Genomic DNA, 25727 nt, shown 5'->3' with positions numbered 1-25727 from the left:
GCTTCGCTATCAGTGTAGGATGGAACGAGATAGGAATCTTCACTGGAACCAGTAATGAGGTGTTTTCAACTATGTGCAGCCATTTGATCCTTTGACCCTTTTTTCAAAAATAAAGAAAGAAATGAACATAGGACAGCTCTTCAACAGTGACCAGAAGGCATGAAGTTTCTTACCTCAGGAAATGTCAGATGAATGAAGATGCGCGTATTATTCTGTACTGACAGCCTACAAAAATGAAGAAACAAAAGATTAACAAAATATGGGACTTGTAGTCACTTAATTGGTTGAAAGTGGATATTACTAACAGCTAACTACCTCAACAAGGCCTGAGACATAATACATACCTCCTTGATGATATTGATGATACTAATGCCCCTGTAGTTCTCAGTAGTCATAGAACAGTCCTTGCTCCTTAACCCTGGATTCCAAACATCTAAGAGCTGCCTCAGTAAATAACCTTAATAGTTAATAAAATTAGCTATTAATTTAGCTCTTATTTCATGCACAATGGAGCTGTGAAAAATTGTCCCAATTGTTGTGTTTGACATAAAAAGTAAGAGCTGCTAATTTTATTAGGGGCCACTTGGAAGTGGAATATTATTTATCTGCCTTCCATGACCATTACCTTTGTGGCCTGATAATTCTTTGTTTTAGGTTTAGTTATGTATAGCCACAAAAAAAAAACAAAAAAACAAAAACAATTTAGATTAAATTGAATAGAATTAAATTGGATTAAACTTTATTGTCACTACGCATGTTAAATTACAGGTCAACAAAATGCAGTTAGCATCCAACCAGAAGTGCAGAAGTAGTAAGTGCAGAGTATGTACATATGTGTAGATATATGGAACATTTAGTAAAACAGACTGTGTTCCAGTCCCATGACTATAGACATTAGGATATATACAGATACTATGGTAGTAAACGGGTTTTGGTTTGAGGTACTTAGTTGAGGTATGAGAAACACCACTGTCCCTACTATACCTACTAAAAACAATAAATATTTTCTGTTATCTAGTTAAATGATTACTACATGTAAAGTATTCATCATAGGTTTTAGTGGATACATGAGACAATATATGTACAAGCAACTATTAACTCGGTATTTCATTTTCCTGTCAGCTCAGTCTGGGGTGCAGACATAACAAAACACAAGCTCTTTGCTTTGTGGATCCCACTCAACACAGTGCTGCCATCACCCAGCCGACGGTCCATCACTGACACCCCAACATGAGCAGATGGCTTCTACAACCCTCCCTAACTGTTTCTCCAGCTGCCCGTATGTTCATACCAACAGAAATTGTAGCTGCTGGTGAAATTAGCCAGTGGAGGAGATTTCATGGCTGTCACAATGATGCTGATGAAAACAATAATAATCAAGCACTCAGCACCGTGATGACTCTATTCTTTATCCCATAGAATTGTGCATGTGTGTGTGCATATTGTACATACCCACTGCTTTACCTTCCATGTTTATAACGTCCAGAAAAACAATCAGTTAAGCCAGCAGCAATGAAAGAAAGCAGATTTTGCAATACCTCATTAATCACTGTGCTCTCCCATTTTGTCCAGCACATCATGAATCATCCCTTTAAGTAATCCACTTTGAGCTCTAATCCTCCACCATCCTGGCCTCACCTATGGGGTATTGAATTAAACGAGAGTCATACTCTTACTCTTAGATTATGTGTCTTCTGATGAACAAATAAGTTTGTCAAAGAGCCGGTGAGTCAGCCCCAAGAATGTTGGTCTGTTTGAAATTCATGAAGAGGAATTTTAAGGGGTGAGCTGGAGGATATATGAAATCTTTCAAAGGTCCCTGTGGCAATTCTAATATTGAGTTAAATGCTAGCAAGTGTCCCACTGGAACTTGTACCTGGGAGTGTTTGATTGGTTTGTTGACTCATACCTTTATTAAATATTAATGCGCTCCCAGGCTCCTCCACACACCCACAAATACGCTCACACCCACCAAAGGCTGATGATGGAAACAGGCCTAATACAGGGGAAGGAAATTGTCAAAGGAAGTAGGTCAAGATAGAGAACGAAATGATAGAGCTGCAGGAGCAAGGGCGAATGAATACAGCTGATCATCACATCGGGAATCGGGGACAGAATGACTGAGCTTTGGAGGATAGATCAGTCAGAAAGCACCACTAGAGTGGAACACAAAAAATGAAGCATGAATCTTTTAATATATTCTCTCTGTGGATCTTCCCCTCCTACCGTTCAGACCCATAGAGTTAGAAATTTACCTTATCTTATCTCTGACACTCACTATAATAAAAGTATGGATGCCATTATTATTGTGGTAAAAGTCTAACATGACAAAGGTGAAAGCTGAGTTTGAGAAGCATCTGACTTGGACAGTAAAGACCAGTAAAGGACCATTTTAAGCACAATCATTCACCGTAAACACGTAGTTTGATTTTCCTAAAACAATGAGACCTATTTATAATAATCTAATATATAATAATAAGTACACAGAAATTAGACCATTGTACTCAACTACATCCAGTTCCAGCAAATTGCAGAATATAGTGTGTTTGTTCTTTGACTAGGCAGGATGGCTCGGCAGCCCAGGAGAAATAGGAATTCAGGAGAATATCAAACCATGTATTCTTTTTTTATTAACTATTGACATTGATTAACTCTAGTTATCACTGAAACAACTTGGTACATCACTGGAGGCACCGATCGAACAGATGAGATGCTAGTTAATGAGCTGCAAATTGAAATTTTGTACAGTTCCTCAAATGACCATGTTAGCCAAGTCCAGTAGACCTCCGTGTTTAAATGTTTAGCTTCACCAAAAGGCAACACATGTTTACAACCTTATATACCCAATTTATCCCCTTTTTAGACTTAGCTTTCTCACAAGTTAGTCTTAAATAAATGCGTGGCTGCTTTGAGTGGCAGGTTGTATTATGGGCCCCTAGCAGGTCTGCCTTGGCATCGATGCAGCCCAACTCACGCTCCACCTCTCGTGATTTGCTGAGTCTTTATTTAAGCTAAGCAAGGCAAGCACCCGTGTCACTGATCAATAAGTGAAATGGACTAAAGGCCTGAGGTGACAGTGACGCGGTGGCCCTGCGACAAAAACAGCCAGTGTGAAGAAACTACAGGCAGTCCTTCATGTCACTCTTTTAATTTGTCATTGTATTTTCATCTGCCTACCCTGTGTGTGTGTGCGTGAGTGTGTGTTTGTGTGTGTGCACATACACACTGTCCTAATCTGCTTTAATCTCCTTCTGTCAAGAGTGTTCCTCTTCTGTGGTTATTTGAGTGAATAGTTCAATGGCATGGAAATCTGAAACAAATCAACGGCTCCATAAAAGAAACAAAGGAATTGAAGCTTTAGTGAGATTATCCCAGCACAAACACACGAGCACACACACACACACACACACACACACACACACACACACACACACACACACACACACACACACACTTCTCCTCCCAGATGACCACTGGGCCAGATTTTTGCGTGTAAGAGCGCAGCTGACAGTTTCCAGTTTAAACTGAATTAATATCTAATGCATATGAGATTGACTTCCATCTGCTTGTGTTCACATTAACACCCTAACATGCCCAATTAATCCACGCTAAGAACATTTAATGCATCTCAAGTCAATTACCTGCAATACTTCATTTTCCAGTTACTTCATCTCTGTGAGTGGCCTAACTAAATAAGGCCACTTTATAGTCAAACAACCGCATTGGATCTGATGAGGGACATAATCTGGTTTTGCTTTCCAAGCTGCCAAGGTACCACCTCACTGATCTGTCCTCTCTATAAGAGTGAAAGATCATAACATCAGCATTTGCACGATTCCCTGAAGATGAGATTACAATTTTCTCATTTTCCAATCTTGCAATGTCATTTTAAGGTCATCTTTCTATTGTGTGATGCTGTCTTATGACACACTTAAATCACAGAGTTTGCAAATTATTATTGTATTATACATATACGTTACCAATACTGCCTCTGCCTCGTTTTTTTCAAGATCCTGTTAGCAAAGTGGGAAGGGTACCGCATAGGAATTTAAATGCATATGTTCACATACAGGTATGATAGTTTGCATAGTGGTAGTACACATTATTTCCTGAATAAAAATCTAGGCACATTATCTTAAAAATATGCAAAATTATTACTTGCTTATTGCTTATTACATTTGGTGTTCACACTAATAACAATTTCACACCTTTATCATAGAATAATTTTCATTTTCTCATTGGAGGACTTTGCAGCTTCAGAACTAGATCCAATTCTTCTTCTTCTTCTTCTCATTATTATTATCATTATTATTATTCTTTAATATAGTGCTAGTCACAGGTCAAAATGTCCACTTGACGACCACCAAAAAACACCTACAAAAGGTTCTATTCCAGAGACTTTTGCTGTGACTATTCATTTTGTTCCAGTTGAATCCAATGGGTCTAAATTTATACCTGCAGCTTTTGGGAGAGTTGCAAAATTATCAGTATGGTGTTCAACCCAACTTGTTTACTGGTTGGCCACATTACAGCCTCTGTAATCTCTGTTTCAGTTTTATTCCATTTACAGGTTGTTTTATTCTCTTTATAATTAGCAACAGTACCTCCTGATAAAATCATCTCCACTGGTTGATAATGGAAAGCCTACAAGTCTGTGTGATGAGATGCCTATTGCTTCTATTGAAATTTTCTCTTTGAATTTCATGTAATGGGAGGGGGTTTCTACCCAAATGTTACTGCTTCTGCTCCTGATTGCCAAAATCCTCTGCATTGTGAAAGACATGCAAATGGCCGTGCGTACTGCCAGCCCTCTGTATGGACCATGAAGTGTATATTAATTTGCATGATAGTTAACATGCAAGTATTAAGTGTGTTTCTAATCAAGCTTTCTTTGCTTGTTTTCTCTGTCTCTTTTGTACTCCAGAGGTCAGCAACAATATGCCAGGTGAGTGAAAAACTGTGAACCTTTGTAAAGATGCAGATTTTAATTTGTGTTGCAATGCAAACTTTTTATGGGCGTGGTGGTAGATATGTGACTTCAGGCCTTAACAGAGCATACTCTACATTCCAAACAAGATGGATAAAAGTGATTTGTATGGATAGTACATACAATTGCATTTTCACTATAAATCTATATACTATTTCTGCGCTAAATTGTATTCCTTTGTTATTCAAACTTTTTGTAATTTCTCATATGATAAAAATCAGTTAGCAGAGATTTAACACTGTAACTTTGACATATACTCAAAGATAGGTTCTTGTTTGCTGCAATTGATTACTTTGCTCAAACAAAAATTTCCATAATTCCAGGACAATTAATTAGACTAATAACGATTTGTCATTTTCTGTATGTAGTCACTGGTTGTATATAGAAGAAGGCATAGAAGACATTACCTGTAGGTAAAACCCATTCAAAATCACGTGTGCTTGATTGAGGTTTAAATACAAAGGGAAATTTGGATAGACAGTGGAAATTACTTAGTAGAGCAAACCACATATCAAATATACTTCAAGTAGTTATAACAATATTACAAAAATGTATAAAATTACAATTTGAAGACATCACTTTAGATATCTTGAAAAAATTGCTGAGAATTCTGTACACAACTATCTGTAATACAACTCCATTGTGATTATAGTGACAATTTTTGGTCACGACAGGCTTTGTTTTTAGATAAAAAAAAACTAAACAAATGTCCCCAATTTCATTCCTACCCAGCACCAAACAGCACAAATGCACAGCTAGAAATGAGTAGATTAAAATTCCAGAGCATCTAGAAATAAAAGTCAATATTGGACCTACATTCATCATGTCAGGTAGGGCTAAAACTGAACTGGATGTGTAAATAAGCAACTGTATGCTAACATGGTGGTCACATGAACTTAAAAAGTGATGACTAGTCTGTCTGCTGTGACCACATCTTGTTGTGCTGTCGGTTATCTCAGGTATAAGCCCGTTCAGCAGGTCAGTGCACACTCTGCTATGGTAGAGATTGGGTTAAATGTGTGGCATTTCTTTTGAGGAAGCCTCCTGCTCAGGCACAGGAAGCTTTGTGTACCCTTTGTGTGTTCTGATGTCATGCTTTTCCTCCTGGGAAAAACATGTGTCATCACAATACCAGAAAGTATTGAAAACTTTGTGTTCTTTTTGCTCAAGTGTTCTCTGCCACTCTTTCCCCCTCCAACTCTTTTATCCCTCCCTTATTTTCTCAAGGCTTTGCACATATGATGGCAGAACAAGGTATGCCCCTCTTTACCTTTTCTCAGTCACATCTTTGTTTTGTTTGCAATGTTGGTGTCTTTGCCGTGGGTGTGGAATGTATATAGGAGTGCATGGTTCGATACACATTGTGGTAAATGGTGTGATTTATTCTGTACTGCCCTAATAAAGTCATAACACTTTAATCACTTTCTAGGTCAGAATAGTGTTATGACTAATATCTGTGTGGGACTGTAAAGAAATAAATATGCTGTACTATGGAAATATGTATTTAGCATGGTCATGGACATGCTATGTGAAGTTTGCAGTAACTACACCATGGATTTAAAATGAATCCAAACTACAATAACTTGATTCTGGCTGAAATACTGGCCTCCAGCTAAATCAAGGGAACTTGAATACCACACAAATTCTGTAGTTACTGCTTGCTAGTGCGTTAATACCAGACGTGGTTACATATTTCAAGTGTTTTGAGATGTACAATTGCATCAAATTTGCTGCTGTACACTAATTAATCCTCTTGACATGATATGTTCATGGTCTGGTAGAATTTGAACTCACTTTACCTCTTCTTCTTCTCCTTCCCTGTCTGGGCTCTCTTGACTGTGGATTCTCTCTATCTCCGCCTCCCCCCCTGCTCTTCCAGCTAAAAGCAAAGGTACAGCTTTTTCGAAATCTTTCCTATTCCACCTTTATGAAAAGCGACGCTTACTCTGTGAGTGTTTGAGAGCGGTGCAGTGCAGTGTAATGTGTTTGATGTTTTAATGTGTTTACTTGTCTGTGTTCAGTGTCTCTTCTGTAATGGTTTCTCACCGAGGGTGCTTGGATTAAGCAAGTAATTAAAGCAACTGTAATTGAAGGAGAAGGAGAAAAGAGAGTGCATTTCTTTGTGTCTCTTACCATGTCTATGTGTTTTGTAATGTGTTAGAAGGCCTTTAGTGTCTGCAGGAATATTGTGAGACAGCTGTAAGATTGTGGATATGTTTTCAGAACAAGCCTCTCTAGCCTGCCAGTAAATCAGGGTTTTATTGCTCGGTTCATCATCAATTGATTTCAAATGACAGGATTTATGATCCACTTTCTACTGTTTGATGGATTTGCAACAGAATTGGCAATCAGGCTATATGCTCCATTCACTAAAGCAGTGCTCACACCCAAACCTGCTCGTTGTGCTGCGAGGAAAAAAATGTAGATGACTTTAAGATGGTTCAGTTGCAGATCATTCATCTGATCAACCAAATAAGCTTGCCAGTGATGCAGCAGAGGAGTTCACTGAAACAATCCCCAGTCAATGTGATTTTTCTATCTGTGAGTGTGGACTTAAGGTGAGACCTCTCATAAAGTACTCGTGTTTACCAGTGAACAGGACTGTTCAACAAAAGATCTGACCCACTGGTTGACTTGAAGTCAAGTTGTGAGATTTCCTTAATGTTGAAGTGTAATTAAAATTTGAAGGAAGACTTAAGGACAAATGGATAGTGGACTGAAAATTGTCTACAAGAAAAACAAGAAAAAACAACAACATAATTTGGAAAAAGATAACAGACCAATCCTCGATAGCTTCATGCTAAGGTGTCAGGATGTGTTACTAGGAGATAGAACCCAAATGACCAAAAGACAAAAGGGGAGACAGGGATAGGAAACCAAAGACCTTTAAGGAAACCTACAAATCAGGGACAAAAAGCGCTGCCATAGAAATTCAGACAGTCTAAAGAACCAAAAGCAATGCAAAAACTCAGGAACCACATGGAGTAAAATAGAAACACAAACGTATATCAAACTCAACAGACGATTTGACCAAGAACAAAGTGAAAGGCAGGACTACAATGTATATCCACCCATGGGATAAGGAGTTTACAAGACACAGCTAAAACTAATGAGGGAGGTAACCAATCACATAATCAGAGGAAAAACACAGACAGGAAGTAGAGCAGGACACCACCTAAGAAATAAATATTTATAGAAATAAATATGCTGTTGTTGCATTGACCTTAGTTGGTGTTTCATTGAATGGCTTTGGCTTACTGCGGTTGGTGAACACATCCTTCTAGCATGAATGCTATCTGAAATGTAAGGGTCCTGATAGGTGCTGATACAAAGTGTTAGCAGCTATAATACTTAAATGCCTTGAAAAGCAGTGACTGGTTGCAAGTTGCCATGTACACCTGTAATGGCTTCCCCCATTCACTGAAAAAAACCTGAGTAAGCTCCCGGAGATTCCTCTTCCTTCACCACCTGTCTTTCTTCCTTGTGGCTGTGTGTAATCCCTGAGTGAGATGGTAGACATTATGAGGCGTCACACACACACAGGCTCCCTGTTGCCTCCTGTTAGGCAGACAAGAGCTTCCATTCTGGCTCTATTTGCATGGCAGCTCACTTGTGGTAGTGGAGCAGATAGAGAGCAAAAGGGATAATAAGAAACTGTGACTCGACTCTTTGGTAGTCATATTTTACTGCCACCGACTGAAACCAAGTTCTTCTGTCCTCATTTTTTTTATTTTTTTTTTATATATCTTTGAATAGGATTAATTTTGTTTTCTTTGTAATAAATCTCTCCCCCACTTCCCTTATCTCAGTCACGATTTCCTCCGCTTGCTATCCCTGTTGTCTTCTTCATTCACTACCCATTACTCTTTCCTTGTTTTGCTTTACCTTTCCTTGCTCTCTCTCCAAAACCACTACCTATTTCCAGTCTTATCTATTTTTATTAGCTTCGTCCTCTGTCCATACTCACTATCTTAATGCAGGTTTGTCCTTGCCATTGGTTTAAATGGAGCAATGGAGCCAATGCACCAAAAACCCCTCCACAGTGTTTGCCTCAAGACTGGAGATCGTTGTTGCATTTGTGAACAGCCTATCTGAGTATTTTACACTTCCTTATCTTTCTTGATAAAGGATAAATGGCAGATGGGTTTTCCATGCTTGAGTGCTGGTAAGTGAGTCAGACACTGAGCCAAGGGATAACATAGCATCAGTGGTAGAGGGGTGTAAGCAGATGACTCCATATTCAATCCAATACAACTTTATTTATAAAGCATTCTATAGGGAAATAGATGTGAAATATGCTTCTGGTCTTTACTGTACTGGTTTGTTCAGATGCATGACAACATAGCAGTGCTAGACACATTCTGAGTCTTCACCGCTCTGCTAATAACAGCTTCAAATTGTATCTTTCTGATAGAGTTCAAAATGCTGTGGCAAATTGTTTCATACCAGATCCCCTATTGGCTGGTAAATGTATCAAGGATCAATGTTCAGTCCACTGTTATTTACTCCAACTCAGTACTGTAAGATATATTTTGATGCTGATTTTGTGTGCAAATCAGAACAGAACTGACACCACAAACACCTCACAGACCACCCTGTCCCACCAAATTGTCACTCCTTAAACATTAACCTAATTCAATTTTACAACAATTTAAAATACAATGTAAACTTATAACATTGGACCATATTTTCTGCACTGGATTATGAACATATTGTATGGAAGCCTGCTCATGCTGTGGCATCTGTCATATTCCTTTCTACAGAAAATGTTCTCATTACACTGCAAACGCTTGAAATAAGAAATTAACTCTTAAAACAAGACAAATGATCTTACATTTCTACATCTAAGTTTTTTTTTTGTTTTTTTTTTTGTCTTGGTAAAAACCAAATAGTTTGTAGTGTATGAGTTATAGATAAAGGTATCGTGGTCATCACTGGCATCTAGAAGGCATCAACATATCTGTGTCTTCATTTATGATGCCTTGCTCTCTAAGCTGCCTGGATATCCTCAGTTGAATTCACAGCTAATAACCATGACACCAGATCATAGGCTTAACTCTGAATTGTACCTTACTTTATTACTGAGGAAGCTTGAAGTCAGAGACACTCATTCCTGGGAGGCACTTTAAATCTTCCTTAGCTTAAATGATATTTGAGACTGTTGACAGTTGTCAACAGTCTCAAATATCATTAGAAATTTCATTAGGAATGAGACTGTAATTAATTAGTGTTTGTTAAAGTATTACTTATGTTTTTCTTTGTCCTTGGTACCTGTACTTGTTCTCAGGCCTCTTGCAAAATATATTTTAATCACAAAGACATATCCTACATAAATACACTTGGAAATTAATTCAGCTCCATGCATCCAGTTGACAGGTTTGGCTACTTTGCTGTCACTCTTCTGTCCATCATTGCATGCAACATAGTGACTCCAGATCAACTGGCAGGGCTTTCAGGCCAGGAGGTTAAGTGTTACATTTGAGGCAAATTGCATGGAGAGGTGGAGAGGTCGGATGGGCATGGCCGCTGGCGTTGGCATTGAGCCTGAATATTGCAGCCTCTTAAAGTCAGAACCATCAGGATATGCAGCTTCACTAAGCGCACAAGGTGGTTTATGACTGACTCAGTCATCTGTGGGAAACAAATGACCACAACATGATGAAAACCATGAACCAATGAAACCATTAGGTACGTACCTAATGTGCAACACTACTGCTGACTCCAACCGAGTATTATGTAAAACTGTCAATGTCTCTCATGGAATACTAATACCTTTTTTCCACAAGTCGTTAAGATGTCATATTAAATGTGCAGTAATTGACCGTAACACAAGATGCCATGCACATGTCAACCCAATGACTGCAACAGACTATGGTTAAAGGAAAATCTCCCCAGTCTGGAAAAGTTCCCATTTAAATAAAAGCTCTCAGCTGACTCTTGAGAACATCTTGAGTACAATGGAGGATGACGCATCGTACATAGAGATATTAGTGAATGTTTGCATGGGTCATAAAAACATGTGAATACACACTATCTGTAAAGACTCGCTGTACTCAATGTGTAATGTTGATATAATATGTGAATATAATGAAAGGCATCAGAAAACACACTGGCACCTTGTCACGTGATTCAGACCAAAGCCACTCTTGGCAAGCTGCTCACACCCGAGCTGTTTCTTCAGTACCATACTGTGCTGTGTACCTTTCTGGCAGACATCATATGCCAATAAACAGCAGTGGCAACGAAAACAACAGACCCAGACAAAACAGAGACAGCACAGCACCGACAAACAGTACTCTTAATTTTTTGAGTCTTTCCAAATCTACCACTCCTTTCCCTCACTTCTTCTCCATATATTTTTCTTTAGCTTGGGTTTGTTTGGATGCAGCCAGAACAATCTAACTGATAATGTTTCTGAATGCTGATGTTCTAAGTTGCCATTAAAGTAGTGTGGAAAGATTTAATGAATTGATTATTTTGATGATGACAAATCATCAAATCACGCAGTCCTTTGATGACTGTTGCAGCGGATTGCTGTCAGAGACAGTGGTGATTTGAAATGTGATGTTTTCTCCACAGGAATGCAAAACACAGGCTAATCCTTGACCATTCTGATAAATCCTCCACTAGCGGTGCATCGACCACAGGTGCCCTTGCAGCCAACGCCAAAAAGGCTTTGGTGACTTTGGCCCTGTGCTTGGCAGTTCTTCTTCGTAGCAATTGTGAGCAGTGTCTGGGCAACAAAAGTCCAGGTCATATCCCTCAGCTCTGTCTGGACAAATGTGCTGCTGTACGATGACAGGATGAGGGATGTGCTTCACCAATACAGAGCTAAATAAGGCAGACATGGAAGCCATATTCACCAAAAGCATTCACATGGCTTATACGACTGGCCTTTGAGATTTTTCCACATTACTGAGAAGATGATAAATTTGATGTGAGCGTGATGGCCAAGATGCAACAAGTCTGCTCTAGTCCGACTAAACTGTTGTTTGCTCGTTAAATGAGTCTTTGATATGGTTGACCCTCTTCCATAATATTGGCTTTTTTGCTATTCTGTTATGAGTTATTGTTATTCTCATGAAGGAAGAGTATGTATGTCAGGTATGTCAGGTATCACACTATGTCAAAGGAATCTATTTTATAGCTGGATCACTTAATGTAGCTGTGTCCGTTGTGTCTGCATTTGTTGTCTGGTCATGTGAGGGCATTGAGCAAAAGATCAATGTTTCCTGGGGAGCGGCACTGAACTCCCTCAACGGGTAATGAATTGTGGCGACAATATGCGAGTAGTATGCTAATCAGCTAATCAGGTTTGATTGCACCATAGAGGTGTGTGCTCTTGCTAACCTTGAGGAGACTGATAATCAGGAGATGACGAGCACTGGGAATTCTCTGCTTCTAACTGTGAACACCTTTCTCTGCATCTATATATCCGTCTCTCTATCTCTCTCACTCATTCACACACACACAATAAAGTCAGCAGGGTGGGTCTGACAGCGCAGGTGTGTGTGTGTGTAATTTAAAACCCTGGTTCACAGCGACTTCATTTAATACAGATTTCACCCTTGATTGGCTTTGTCACTCATCTTGTTCTTACACTGAAAATTTGGATAAATGGACACAGCCAATCAGACGAAGTCAAAGTTGTCTGTGAGTGGAGCCTATGTCATTTAGAGCCTGAATAATACATAAGCTTTGGACATCTTTCAATATTGACATTTGAGACTTAAAGAGCATTTGTTCGTAGTGTGCTGGACAATAGTCACTTATTAGAATAAACACTGCAAGTGAGTGTGCATGTGTATGATTCTATGTAATATCTAATGGTGTTCAGGTTTTTCCAGTTCATCTGTTCCTCCTCACCACCATATCTCATCACCACGAGTTTGCTTTCAGTTGCATTCAGTTGATTCTATTTTGTCAAAGTCAGAGACGAGTGAGATAGCTGAATCCAGATTTAATGGAAATGGTACTTTGTACGTACGTCGCAGTTTGTATACTTAATTGTAGTCTGACTGAACTCTGTGTCCAGCTATGTATTCAGCCTACATATTGGACAACAACTAAATACAGACAAATCTACCATAATTTAGTTTAATAATTTATGGGTAAAACATTTAGCTTTGTTAAATTCATTTTAGCACAGACATGTGGAGTTATCCCTCACCAAAGATGGGAAACACAGAGGACTCTAAGAGGTAGCCATTTACTGATCAGTTTGTTGCTACAGTTCTGTTCGATAAAAATACACACTTTTAAGATCCTTCAGCTTTAATTAGAGGTGAATGAAGTAAGAAAAAATATTTTACATTTGATTCTACAATTTAAGTTCTCTGCAGCAAAATTGGAACTATTCCCACTTTGGTTTTACATGTGCACATGCATGCATGTTTTAATGTTGTGGTTGTGGCAGATTGTCAGATGTGGAGAATTTGATATAACCAGACTTCCAAACTTTTCCCGTGCATTAACCATGAATGTATTTGACACCACAGTTCACAAAAACAAGCATTTCAAAAGTCACGGCTGACAGAGGAGATGAGACAACATTTTTGCAAACCTTTAAAACGAGATTATTAATAGCAGGAGAGATTTAATTCATATGTTCAATTCAGAACCCAGGGGAACGTTAACACTATGACGTTAATGTCCCTTTGCTAGCAGATTAATCAGGTGTTGTCTCCCCGTTTTGAAAAGGACAATGAGAGCAGGTGACCCTTAATTGAGGAGTGGTGTGTGGTGGTATAATCATTAATTATTTAGTTTAATAATACACTGCATTGAAGCAAGATTCTGTTTTTCTGTCAGTTTTCAGCAAGGAACATTTTAACTGCCAAGGAAAAGGCAAGATAATGATCACATTTCATAACTGCAGCTTGTATAGCTGATGACGTGGCATCCTGAGAGCTAACTGTTACTGACAGTGGGTTGTTTGAGTTGTGATGAAATTAGGAGGAAATTTCTTTATGCTTAGTCCTGAAGACATTCTCTGTGGTTTTTGAAAATATATATATGGTGATAAGAACACTGTTACACATTACAGCTGCTGAATCAGAACCATGAATGTGTCATGACAAGAGGAAATGATACATCTTTTGATACATATATATTTGTTCTCCGCCGAACCATAAAAGCTTCCATACACACTGTACAGTTTGAAGCAGAGACTGAAAAATCTCTGGTAATGTGTTGGACAGATGCTTTTGCTGAAGTAACTCCAAACAACTGCTCAGGCTCCTTATACATCAACATGATTGCATTATTATTATTATTTATTTTTTTTTTTTATTGTACCATGCTAGAATCTCATACAGTGCCCTTATATTTAACAATATCTTAAAAGGCTCTCATTAATAACGAACAAACACCATCATGCTTTTTCCTTTTTCAGGTGATTGTTTATAGTAGCACCCCTGTTGAGTAGGTGTTAATGTGACCTAGGACACATTAGTGTGTTCCCACTACCAAAGGAATGCGGTCAAATGTGGTCTGAGGTTGTAGGAGTTAAATGCATCCTCTATGCGTCCTGAGTGTGTTCATACCAGTAATTTAAGGCGGCCAGTGAGATTATCCAGGAAGGATTTCACTGCAAGGTTTGAACAGGACCTGTTTAGATGACTATTTGTATTTCAGGTTTTAATTAACAATGCTAATTACCATGTTTACTTGTCAAGTAATATGCTTATTGTAAATACCCTTAAGTACCAATTTACAACACAACCAGTCTGATGCACATGCATATTTTTGAAAAACTGTATGTATTTGTTGTGCCTATGTGACGAAAAAAAAGGTAAAGGAAAAACTTAAAATTTAAAATGCACCTTGCATTTGTTTTCTTTTTGTAAACTGTAAACAGAAGAATATAAGGATTAGGAATTTGCATCTTGGCTTTTCAAGATTTTTTCTTTTATCTGAAACCCAAAGCAGCTGCATCTCGTAGCTATTTGTGACAGAACGGAGCTGAAAACAGACCAGCTGTGCACTGCTGCATTGTCGCACAGACCAACACAATGGATTGTAACCCGTTCAGCTGAAGATGTCAACCCCAATAGTCCAATTGCCCTAGAGCAAACACATTTCGGCTGCAGAACACTCCCTAGACGACATTTCAAAGAGGAGGTTGTGGGGGTGGGGGAGTGAGAACACGCTTCAGGGAAAGAAAAACATGGCGGCGATCTGGGAAACGATTAAATCCAGATTCCTACCGACAACATTTCTCACCCCCCAGAGGGGATTGACACGGGTAGCGGCACAGGAAGAAAGATGGAGGGAGAGAAAGATGAAGGAAGAAAAAGAGAGATTATGAGCGAGAATGCACTGGTTATCTTAATTAAATGGAAGTGCATTTTTTTACTCCTCCTATTGATTTCTGCCAGAGGCAGTGTGTGTATTTCAAAGGGAAAGTCTGCTCTGTAATACTGGTTTGGAGGTTGTATTTTTTTTTTTACCATAGTATTTGTGAGTTTGCAGTAAACAGACTACAGAGATACTTATTAAAAGGAACAACAAAGCTGAGCTCTAAGAAACAATGTACAGCTGCCGGACTCCATTTGGCTCATACTTTAAAGCAATAGAGGTACATGTACAAATAGATGACATGTGATATGCATGAAAGAGAGGAATGTGCATGTTTGCAAAGGTGTCAGTTTGCATGAATGGCTTCTCGATAGCGTGCACCTCACCCATAATAATTTTGTTTGCCAGGGCATTTACCATCCCACTCTAGTGGCGAGACTGCAGGTTTCAAACCCATTCTTCTTTTTCCCTCTCTCCTCCCCTTGTGTCCTCCCTCCATTTATTTTGATTTTGGAAAGTTAATGTTAACAGTTTTGTCAAGCGCACTGTGCTCCAGGCAACACTGCTTAAGTACATCTTTTGCAATTTAAGTGACCTGCTTTCAGGCATGGACTTTTTTCCCATTACTGGGAAAGACATTTCATTTAGACGACATCATTCATCTTTCCCACTCTAGATTCTAACCACCACTCTCCAAATTCTCTCTCTCTCTCTCCCTTTTCTGTTTTGTTTTCCCATCTTTCTCATTTCTGCCTCTTTCTGTATCCGTTTGTCATTTACTCTACCTTTATGCCTTTGTAATTATGCTATTCTGTCACTCTTTCTCCCTATTCATATGGTGACCATTTTTGGCATCAAGATCATAATGGAAAACAGGTTGTTATATTCTTTTTATATTTTTACTATTTTTTTTCATGTGCATGTGCAAATAATAACTGAAATACAGATTCTGTTAGAAGACAACTCTCTTAACTGTACTAGTTTTTATTTTAAATATCATCACCAGTGATTATAGCGGTAGACCAAATCATATATCAATATCACCATTCTTCTTAATTGTTCTCTGGGTGACATACCCTACCACTGCAGGACCGTTCTTTGGTAGATGAGTGTCCAGAGTTTTAGTTCAACTGAAACCACTGCACCCTACCAAACCATGTTGTGATCTGCAGTTGTCTCAACTCCACAGCTTGTAGTTGTCTGTCAGTGCGTTTACATGCAGAGCTTAATCGAGCTATGCTCTGACTTCAGTCCTTGTCCCACTTTACATGCAGCGGAGAAAATCGAATAACTGTCCTCCTCCTCCACCTCTAGGTGGCGATACGTGTCTTTTCAGCAGATTAATACCACGTTAATATGGCTCACTTTGCGGTTGACTTATTACGTCATATAATAAACAAGAGTCGTTCGTGAGGTAGACCGGCATTTCAATCAACAGCTGGAGGGATAATACTACATTTTCTCGTACGTAATGTGCGCGCTACTTCTGGCGCAGGTAAGATATACGCTGTCCTTCAGACGGTTCTTCTAGCGGCTCAGTGAGACATAGAAAGCATGTGTGATACCAGTAACACATATTCAGCAGGGGTGCTTCTTCCATCAGCTGAGTTTTGCGTCGTTCATTCAGACACAATCATACAACCACTATTATGAATGATGGCATGAAAGGAAAAAGGAGTGAATACATCTACTTACTGAAAGGTATATTTAAGGATCCAACACAGTTTACAATTACCCACAATGTTCAGACCAGATGAGATGGTGTGTTGGGGGGCAGAATGTTATGCTCACCATGCTGGCAGTGTTGCCCTGCACATCCCATTTTCTCCTCACAAAGACATGGTAGTAAAAACCAAGTCTAGGATTTGGATGCATGACCACCAATATAATATCCATTCCTTGTGCATTACGGGCCTTAGCAATTGTTTTTTTTTTTTTTTTTTTGGTCTCCCTTAGCACCAATTCAACCATGAAAACCTGGTTCTCATCTTCTTAACAGTTTATACTGAGATGTTTCTGCAACTCTGGGAATTGAGAGGTTCCATTAATTGTGGATTTGTTATTCTAAATTTATGCTATGCAGCAGAGGGTTTAGTCATACTTTCCTGCATCAGTCTTCATTGCTACCAATTTGTCTGATTGGTTTTGAAATTACATTTTTTTCTGGATTAAACCACCACATTAAAACCCCTGACAGTAGAAGTAAATGACATTAACCATCTTGTGACAATTCAGTGTTCTGCTGATAAATTTTTTGGACCTGGTATTCATTTGGATGTTACTTGAAGATGTAGCACCCACCTAGACCAGACCAGGCACTCCCACCCCATAGCAATGACACCCCTTGATGGCAGCAGCCATCCCCAGCAGGATGCAGCCTGACACAGACATACACATAAAAACAGTTTAGAAACAACTCAGAAAGCATGATTGACCTGGCCTCAAATTCACTAAAATATTGAATAACCTGTCACCAGGTGAGCCATAGTCATTCATGGTTTCAGTGTTTGTCTGTATTTTCATGTAATAATGGGGACATTTAAGACATGGCAGATCAGTGTTATTTAACCTATGGGAGAGGAAGACAAAACCAAGAACAACATATAATTATTACAACATCCTTTTAAAAAGGTTAGCACTACTTCTGACAGTGAGGGTGAACTCAAGTTTGCTAGATGTTAAACAAATCCTCTGCTTTGCATGCACCAGCTTCTACGGTAAGGCCGATGGACAGGTTTTCCTGTTTGGCTGCGGGTCTGGACAGCGAAACTTGCCCGTACACACATTTTTATGTTATCACAAATTAAACACAAATATGGACTAGGGCCATTCAGAAATAATAATAAAAAATGAATACATCTTCTTTCTTGCCAGACTGGAAATCTTATTTTGAGTAGTCAGGGTCTCACTCACACCCATTCATGTCATCACCCTGTGGGATGCAGAAACGTTCCTATGTTCCTGTATCTTTTTCAGTTTGTCTCTTGTCAATTGTTCTCAACTTAAACACAGAGGATCTGTATTCTGTACATTTCCAGAAGATTTGGTTGAGTGTGTATTTTAATCTGTGGCAATATAACAGTATTACTGTGCTCATGCAGTGCTAAAGCTTGCAAAAGCCCATTCACACTGGAATGTCTTTTTATCTAGTTGTTCTCTTTCTCACTCGATTGTGATCAATTGCTCACTCTCTCTCAGACATACTCACTGACAACATAATATATGTAACAGTAAATGATATAGGTTGTATTCTTCTATTTAAGCAGAATATTCAACTATGGATGACATACTGTATTTAAAGGTCGAATTTATAGCACCTAGCAAGTTATCACCACATGTACTTTTTATGTACATGATATTACCCCAGGGCCTACATTATCTTGTTTCTGTGTCTGTAGTTGCTTTTTTATTTCTTTGCTGTTTTGTTTTCTTGTATTTGAGACAGCTCTGCTTGTTTAACCGTGAGTCTATGTATAGCTGATGTATTTTTCGGAGTGAAATGGTGTTTTAATGGGCTTTTAATGGCCTTCAGTCTGAGACAACTACACAGCACTGATTCGTGGTCAAGCTGGACACATCTGAAGGTAATTGGCTTTTATGAGTTTTTAGGAAACAGCATAAAGAGAGAAAAAAACAAGAGGCAGCATTTGAAGCCACTATCGCTCATCAACACATCTGTATGGCTATCTTTTGTTTGGGGCTCAGGGGAGACAATACCATTTTTTTGTTTGTTTGTTTGTTTGTTTGTTTGTTTGTTTTACAAAGACTGGCTAACTTTGGCTGATTTCGTAGATATCCTTTAACATATGAACTGTAGTAGTAGTTAGTGTTGGCAGAGGTGAAGGACTTCCTTTTGGTTCTGCACAAATCAGATTCTTGACCTAGTCTTCCAACTTTGGAACTTGAGACATGAAGTGCTCCCTATTACCACCTAGCTCACAAAGGGTAAAGAGATGTAACATAAAGGAACCAGATGTGAAACAGATTCAGTTGGTTAGTTATTGCTTAATGTACAATGATTCAAAAATAAAACACATAAACAAACAGGAACAGATCTGGGCAATGGGTGTGGATAGGCTTTGATGTGCTCCAAGAAATGGATTCATTATCATGCCATAGTTGAGCCGCATATTTTCTCTGAATCTATTATACATCTGCTTGGAAGCTCATCAGATCAGCAGTGTGGAGTTATGTAAAACTCCCCAGTTTGATGAGTGCTGTATAGGACTGCAGTATGCTGCACAAAAAAGTGCCCGACGTATTTACTATGTCATAACAGACCATATTTCTTTTCAAATATGGTTGCTACATTTGCCTGGATAGAGATCTATGAATATGTTATCCAGTTATCCAGGCAATTTTGAGTCAGTATCATACAAGTTCCATTAGTTACAAGATGAAGGAATGGAAGAGGAATGGAGGAAAAGAGAAAAAGCTCCCTCAGTCACTGTCAATGCACCAAAATAAGGTTTGCATATATTTTCTTCTGTGCTCAATACTTGACAGTCAGAGTGTGCCATACCCATCTTTTTCAGCTTTTGCATTGTTCCACATGACTGAGTTCCAATGATCATCCGATTGCTTTTACTCAACCATAACTGCAGCAATCGTAAAGTCACAACAGAAAAATACTGGACTTTTTCAAAAGAGAAATGCTTTGTGTTGCTCTTTTCTTTAATATTTTTAAAGATGAGTATATTTGATCCCATAGATGAATTATCTCTTTAAAATTAAAATTTTCATTAAAAAAGAGAAAGAACAACAAGGATTCAGGACTATAGGTGACCTTCAGTCTTTCAACATCATGCCTTGGCAAATTAAAGAGCTAGTGATATCAGATATCAGTTGGAAGGCTAAGTGAATATACTAAGCAATAGGCTGACTGAACACACTCAAGAGGTGAATGCCTATCAGTGATTGATCTCGCTCCTAGATTACTCTATCTCATGTAAATCCCCAGCAGCATAATTCAGCCTACTAAATACTCCCTTTAGCATTTAAAGTTAATGCAAATTTCCTTGGAGAAAGACGAGTGGAAAGCATTTATGCTGTGTACTGTAATAGGAAAGAAAATTGCTTTATTGTGACATACCTCTGGGCACTGGGCCCACAAAGCTTTCTAACATTTATATGCTCAGAAGTTCATTATGTCTCATGCACAGTTCTTATTAGAGCGAGGAGGTGGCTTCGATACTGCAAAGGCCTCTGAAGGCTTTTTTTCTTTCATTTTATCCAAGTGTGATCAATATATCAGTGTCCTCTGTCTAAGAGGTGACGTGTATAGTACTGTACAATAATGAAAAGTACATTCTCAGATACACAATAAATGCTTTTAGACATGGAAATTTGTTGCAGCTAAGCCAGTTCCCACTGGTTAGTCATTCGCCCTCTTTGTAAGGCTCATAACTGTCTACACTTTAGATCCCCAAACTCCTGGAGCATGAATTATAGGGAGAGTGGCAAGGAAAAACTCCCTTTTAACACTCAGAAACCTTGAGCAGAACCCAACTGAAGAACAGGAGAAATGGATGATACATACATCTGTCATATGTACGTACATCTGACTAAAGGAAACACTAATACTAATGTTGTGACTATTTTTTTTATTTATTTTATTATTATTTGATTTTTTTGCCATACAGTCACCTCAGTACCTTCATAATGCATTTATTTCCTTTTCTATTTTGGTTTTCACACACACACATACAGAGACACCCTGCCGTCCTGTTGTGTGTGAGGTTAGTAGACAGTAATGTTGGCTCTGGCTGTCTGCTTGCTTCAGGTTACGCAGTGTCATTTGGTGTGAGTAGATGGTATAAAGCTGTGCTGTTTTGGCCTCAGCTCCTCTAGTGTTGCTTTTCTGTGGGTGTGTGTCACGGTTGGTGAGGTAATACGGCGTGAACACGAGAACTGGAACTAGCCAAGCCCGGGACATTTTCCAAAACTAGGCGCACATATAATCACACAGTCTCTGTGTCCTTCTTGGAACCTCACCAAGCAGAAGGCTGTTCCTTCCTGACTCATATCTGCAGTATCCATTGCAAATAAATCAAGTAAACTTCTCCTGAGGGTTTTCTGCTTATTGTAGGTAAGTTGTGTGTGTTTGTGATGTTATAGTTTCACATTTTGATTTGAAGGAACAAATCACACCTAAACAGAGTATATATAATGCACAATAATGTCAACAAATTACAGTTAGTTGTCTTTGGTTTTACTAATAATCCTTTCACTTTGGGTGCATCTGGTCTGTTAAGGTGGCTCTCTGTTTTATAAATTAATTGGACATCGATGTCCAAAAGTTGCTGCCTCATGGTGTTTCCACATGTGGTGAAAATTAAGCCCAGAGGTGAGAAAATCAAAACAACATTTTTAGAGCCTAGTTGCACAAAGTTCTTTTTTAGAAGTCACATTGTTGACCAGCACAGCAAAACAGCAGCAGCTCTGGGCTCATGCTCTGACTCAGGAAGTGTGTGGAAGTAACTCACTGTCTGAATCTCTATTCATTGTCAGGCATCCAGACTGCCTTACAGACTGCACTGCACTCCGAGTGTGCATGTGTGTCTGTTTGTGTTTGCTCTGACACATGTCATATTGTGTATGCAGCCAACATGCCCTCAGGCCAGTTGTGGCAGTGCAGCCAACTACACTGACACTGGCATATTTTATGATTGAAGGGAAAAAAAAGACATGTCAGACATTGTGGTCTAGCAAGCAGTAAAGCAGAATTCGTTTTAAAGTGAGTTCAATTACTCATTTAATAAACAGGCACCTTTACGTAGCCAAAATACTGAACTTGCCAGATTTTTGAAAGAGACCAAACCTGCTGCCTCTATGTAATGTATAGTAAGTAGTTTTAAGTTTTGAGAAAACTGGTGGATCAGCTGACCAATGGGGGGACTTGAAGGACTGCCAACCAAGGCATGACACATCAGTTTTACATGGTATCAGTAATCATATCTATGCTCACCTGTCCTATTAAATACTGATATATTTTATATTATCCACTGTTTTAATATGATCTGCATTGTGATTGGGAGTGTAACTGTCCAGTCCAGTTCATGATTTTGGAGCCACGGTTTAGTTTGTATTGGTTTCCCATGGGTATGTGGGTCATGGCACAGACATCTCCATCTTACACCAGGTTGTAGACCTCTGTAAGATCTAAGAAAATAATAATATTAGTAAGTAATGAGAATTACTATAAGATAGCCAAATGGACAAAATCCCTGGTTTGCAGTTCAATAGCTAAAGAAACCCAGTCCTCCCACAACTTTCCAATTGTAGATGGGGTAGGGGTTGATGTGACCATTGTGCACCATTGACCCCATTTTTAAGCAATACTTAGTTTTCCCTCCTCCATTAAGTGTAATAGTCATACAAATAATAGTCATACGTACCACTTGTCTGTTTATAATGTGACCTTGTGCCTTGCAAAATGACAAAGACTGAATTTAGATTGGGAAAACAGATGCTCAGCATATGGGTAAATCATACCATAGGTTGTGTAACATTTTATGGGTGATTAAAAAGACACTTGCTATGCCATTTTGTATATTCCATTTTACATTTTACTACTTTATTCTTTGTTTTGTACTGATCATTTTCTTTAAGTTTAAATTGGTTTAATGTGTTCTTTTGACGAACCTACTGAGATGCAAAAAAAGCCCTTGTCCTCAGTTTGATGAGTTTCCTGGCCTGCTATTTTCCAATTGTACATGACAGCACGAGCTATTGTCATCACAACACAACCCCTCTTTATTGTCCTCTCATTATTCTGTTCTGTCCTCGGTGAGACCTCTGTGGACTGTATCAGTGACTTCATCTGGTGTCAAAGCCTTGCAGTCGGGGAGCAGTGACAGGGCCGATGCTCTCCAGACATTATCTTCATGTCATGATGCTATGAGCTGTCGGTATTGTGTGTGTGTGTGTGTGTGTGTGTGTGTGTGTGTGTGTGTGTGTATGTGTTTCGTAAAGGATGTCGTTTGTTGTCTGTGTTAAGGTTGTGGTCCCAATGAGAGCTTGTATACACAAATAGGGCCAGAGTGGTGAATGTGTGTGTTGCGTAGGTAGCTGAGGTTGCTAAGGTTGATTGAAGCACACAGACCAAGGAGGTAAATTAGCCCAATTGCAGAGCGCAATCTGTAATCAGTGCTCAGTACATGAAGCAGTGTGTGTGTTTGTGTGTGAGAGTGTGTGTTTGGGGGATGTTCTCATATGTAGGGCAGTGCCAGTTTGAATTTTAAAGACATTCATTGATCCCAGTCTGATTTGATTATTGTCACCTCTCTGCTGGGAACCACACAATCCAATCTTTTGTGCCGTCCAGTTCTACAGTCTGGTATCTGTTATTTCCCACTTTAGTAGCTCATTATCCAACTATGATTGAAGTCACAGCAGCAATTTCCCACACAATTTGTTGTCATTTGATTCACATCTTTGCAATGTGGTAACACTGAATCTTTTAAACTCATTTAAATGATGTGTCATTTAGAGAGAAACACGTAGACCACACCACACGTTAACATATTGGTATATTTAACCCCAGGACAGCACGTTTTTTGCAAGATGATGTGATGTGATGGGTTGATGGCCTGGATGATTTTGGTCTGGTCCTTATGGACAACTGATGTTATGTGCTTATAAATTTGATAGAATATTTCTTGACTTTCTTGAGCCAGGACTATTTTGTCACAAACTTTTTAAGGACAAAAATTAATTTTCCTGCCTACAGTTATTCAGTTTGAAATGAGACATTTATGTTTCTTGTGATTTTAAAACTTTAAATTCAGATATGGTTAGAAAAAGAGTGAGAAAAAACTGAATGTCCTCCTTATAGTTTCTGATGATAGTATTTAGATCCTGAGGCTTTTTATATACAGTAGTGTGCTCTCTGAGCAAGGGAACCATGGGAACATATGTGCATGGATGGAACCTCTGAAATGTAATTTGCTTTTTACTGCAAGAGTAGTCAATTTCCCTTTCACTTGCAGTAACTTACATGCATCACCACCTTCCTAATAATGAATAGCCACAGGCCTTCTGAGGGTGTCCTGTGGTGTCTGGCAATGCAGTATTGTTAGTGGGGACTTTTAGGTCCTATGCATTGAGGGGAGGGTCCTCTGTGGATCATGTCACAGATACTTAATCAGTTTCAGATCTACTGTCTCTTTGGACGTTCGGGACAACCCCTTGTGCTGATTTTCATGTGCTTTCGTGTGTTTCTGTATCGAACTGGATCTTGCTGGGGATGGCTGCTGCCATCAAGGAGTGTCATTGCTATGGGGTGGGGGCACCTGGTGTGGTCTAAATGGGTGGTAGAAATCTAAATAACATTCACATGAATGCCAGGTTCAAATGTTTCCCAGCAGAACATTGAATTGTCACAGGATGGTCAGTGTCATTTACTTCTCCTGTCATTGGTCATAATGTTGTGGCTGATCGGTGTATGCCCACACACATACAAATTGTGCTTTGTTGGATTAGTAGTGAAGGCTTACTGAGTGTACAGATTTTGATGAACACCTCACCTGACTAAATATGATCATTGATAAGGTGTGTTCATGGATTTGTGTATGTGTGTGGTGTGTGCAGAGCAGATTACTGCACTGGGCCCTGCTATCTTTATCAGCCAGATGCTCACTGTGAAACACCACTCTCATGACAACTCAGAGAGAGAGAGAGCTCTTATCTCTTACCCACCAGATCCTGCATACTCACCTCCCCCCACCCCTCTTTCTTTGCCCTCCTGCCCTTTCACATTTCATCTTTCTATTTTTTGTCTCTTTCTCTTTGTCATCTTCATTAATGCAATGTTAAATGTGCAACCATAGGCCTGGTAATTATTATGTAAAAACAAACAAACTGCTATATCATGCAGACATACACACAGGAAAACTAAGAGCATGTAAGGAAACTATCAGATAGACAGCTCATAGTCAGTTGTTGACCAAGATGCAACACAGGTAACAGACGTGATGGTATATTGTCAGATTGTGCATCATCAAACAAAGCCAGAGAGTGAACAAAGATCTGACTGCAAATAAGCTGGTGAACAACTGGGTCACTGGTTTTAGGCACTGGACAGTAGAGCATACATGACGCTGGTCAGCCCCAGATGAACACAGTCATTGAGAATCATGCTTTCTTCTGGTGTGTGTGTGTGTGTGTGTGTGTGTGTGTGTGTGGGGGGGGGGGGGGGGGGGGGGGGGGGGGGGGGGGGTTGGGAGGGGTCCTAAAAGATGACTTCAGGGAAGTGTAAGGGTAAGTGAGGAAGCTAGCATGCTTAGTCCTAGTTGGATGGATGGCTGACTAGAGAAGTCTGGAGGAAGTCTGACCCAATTCTAATGGCCTGGGAGGTTGGCCAGAGGCTGGCAGACAGAATGATAGAAAAAATGAAAAATGGTCTGGAGGCAAGGCAGGCCCAACCTAATCACCTGGAGTG

The 25727-nt window shown here is 39.2% G+C and overlaps 1 protein-coding gene across 5 annotated transcripts in view; it reads left to right on the top strand.

The window, feature by feature from the left end:
- Positions 1–25727, top strand: part of nrxn3a (neurexin 3a) — a 142841-nt gene that overhangs the window by 18190 nt on the left and 98924 nt on the right. For all 5 annotated transcript variants that reach the window (XR_007114580.1, XR_007114579.1, XM_047610501.1 and 2 more), the window contains exons 3-5: positions 4925–4945; positions 6215–6241; positions 6867–6878. Coding sequence is in view for 3 of the 5 variants with exons in the window: in XM_047610501.1 (XP_047466457.1) it covers positions 4925–4945; positions 6215–6241; positions 6867–6878 (60 nt within the window). In the remaining 2 variants the exon portion in view is untranslated. The remainder of the gene's footprint in view (positions 1–4924; positions 4946–6214; positions 6242–6866; positions 6879–25727) is intronic.

The sequence above is a fragment of the Mugil cephalus genome, chromosome 17, assembly GCF_022458985.1.
Source record: "Mugil cephalus isolate CIBA_MC_2020 chromosome 17, CIBA_Mcephalus_1.1, whole genome shotgun sequence".
NCBI classification, from domain to species: Eukaryota; Metazoa; Chordata; class Actinopteri; order Mugiliformes; family Mugilidae; genus Mugil; species Mugil cephalus.
This window is presented reverse-complemented; position numbering and strand designations above follow the sequence as displayed.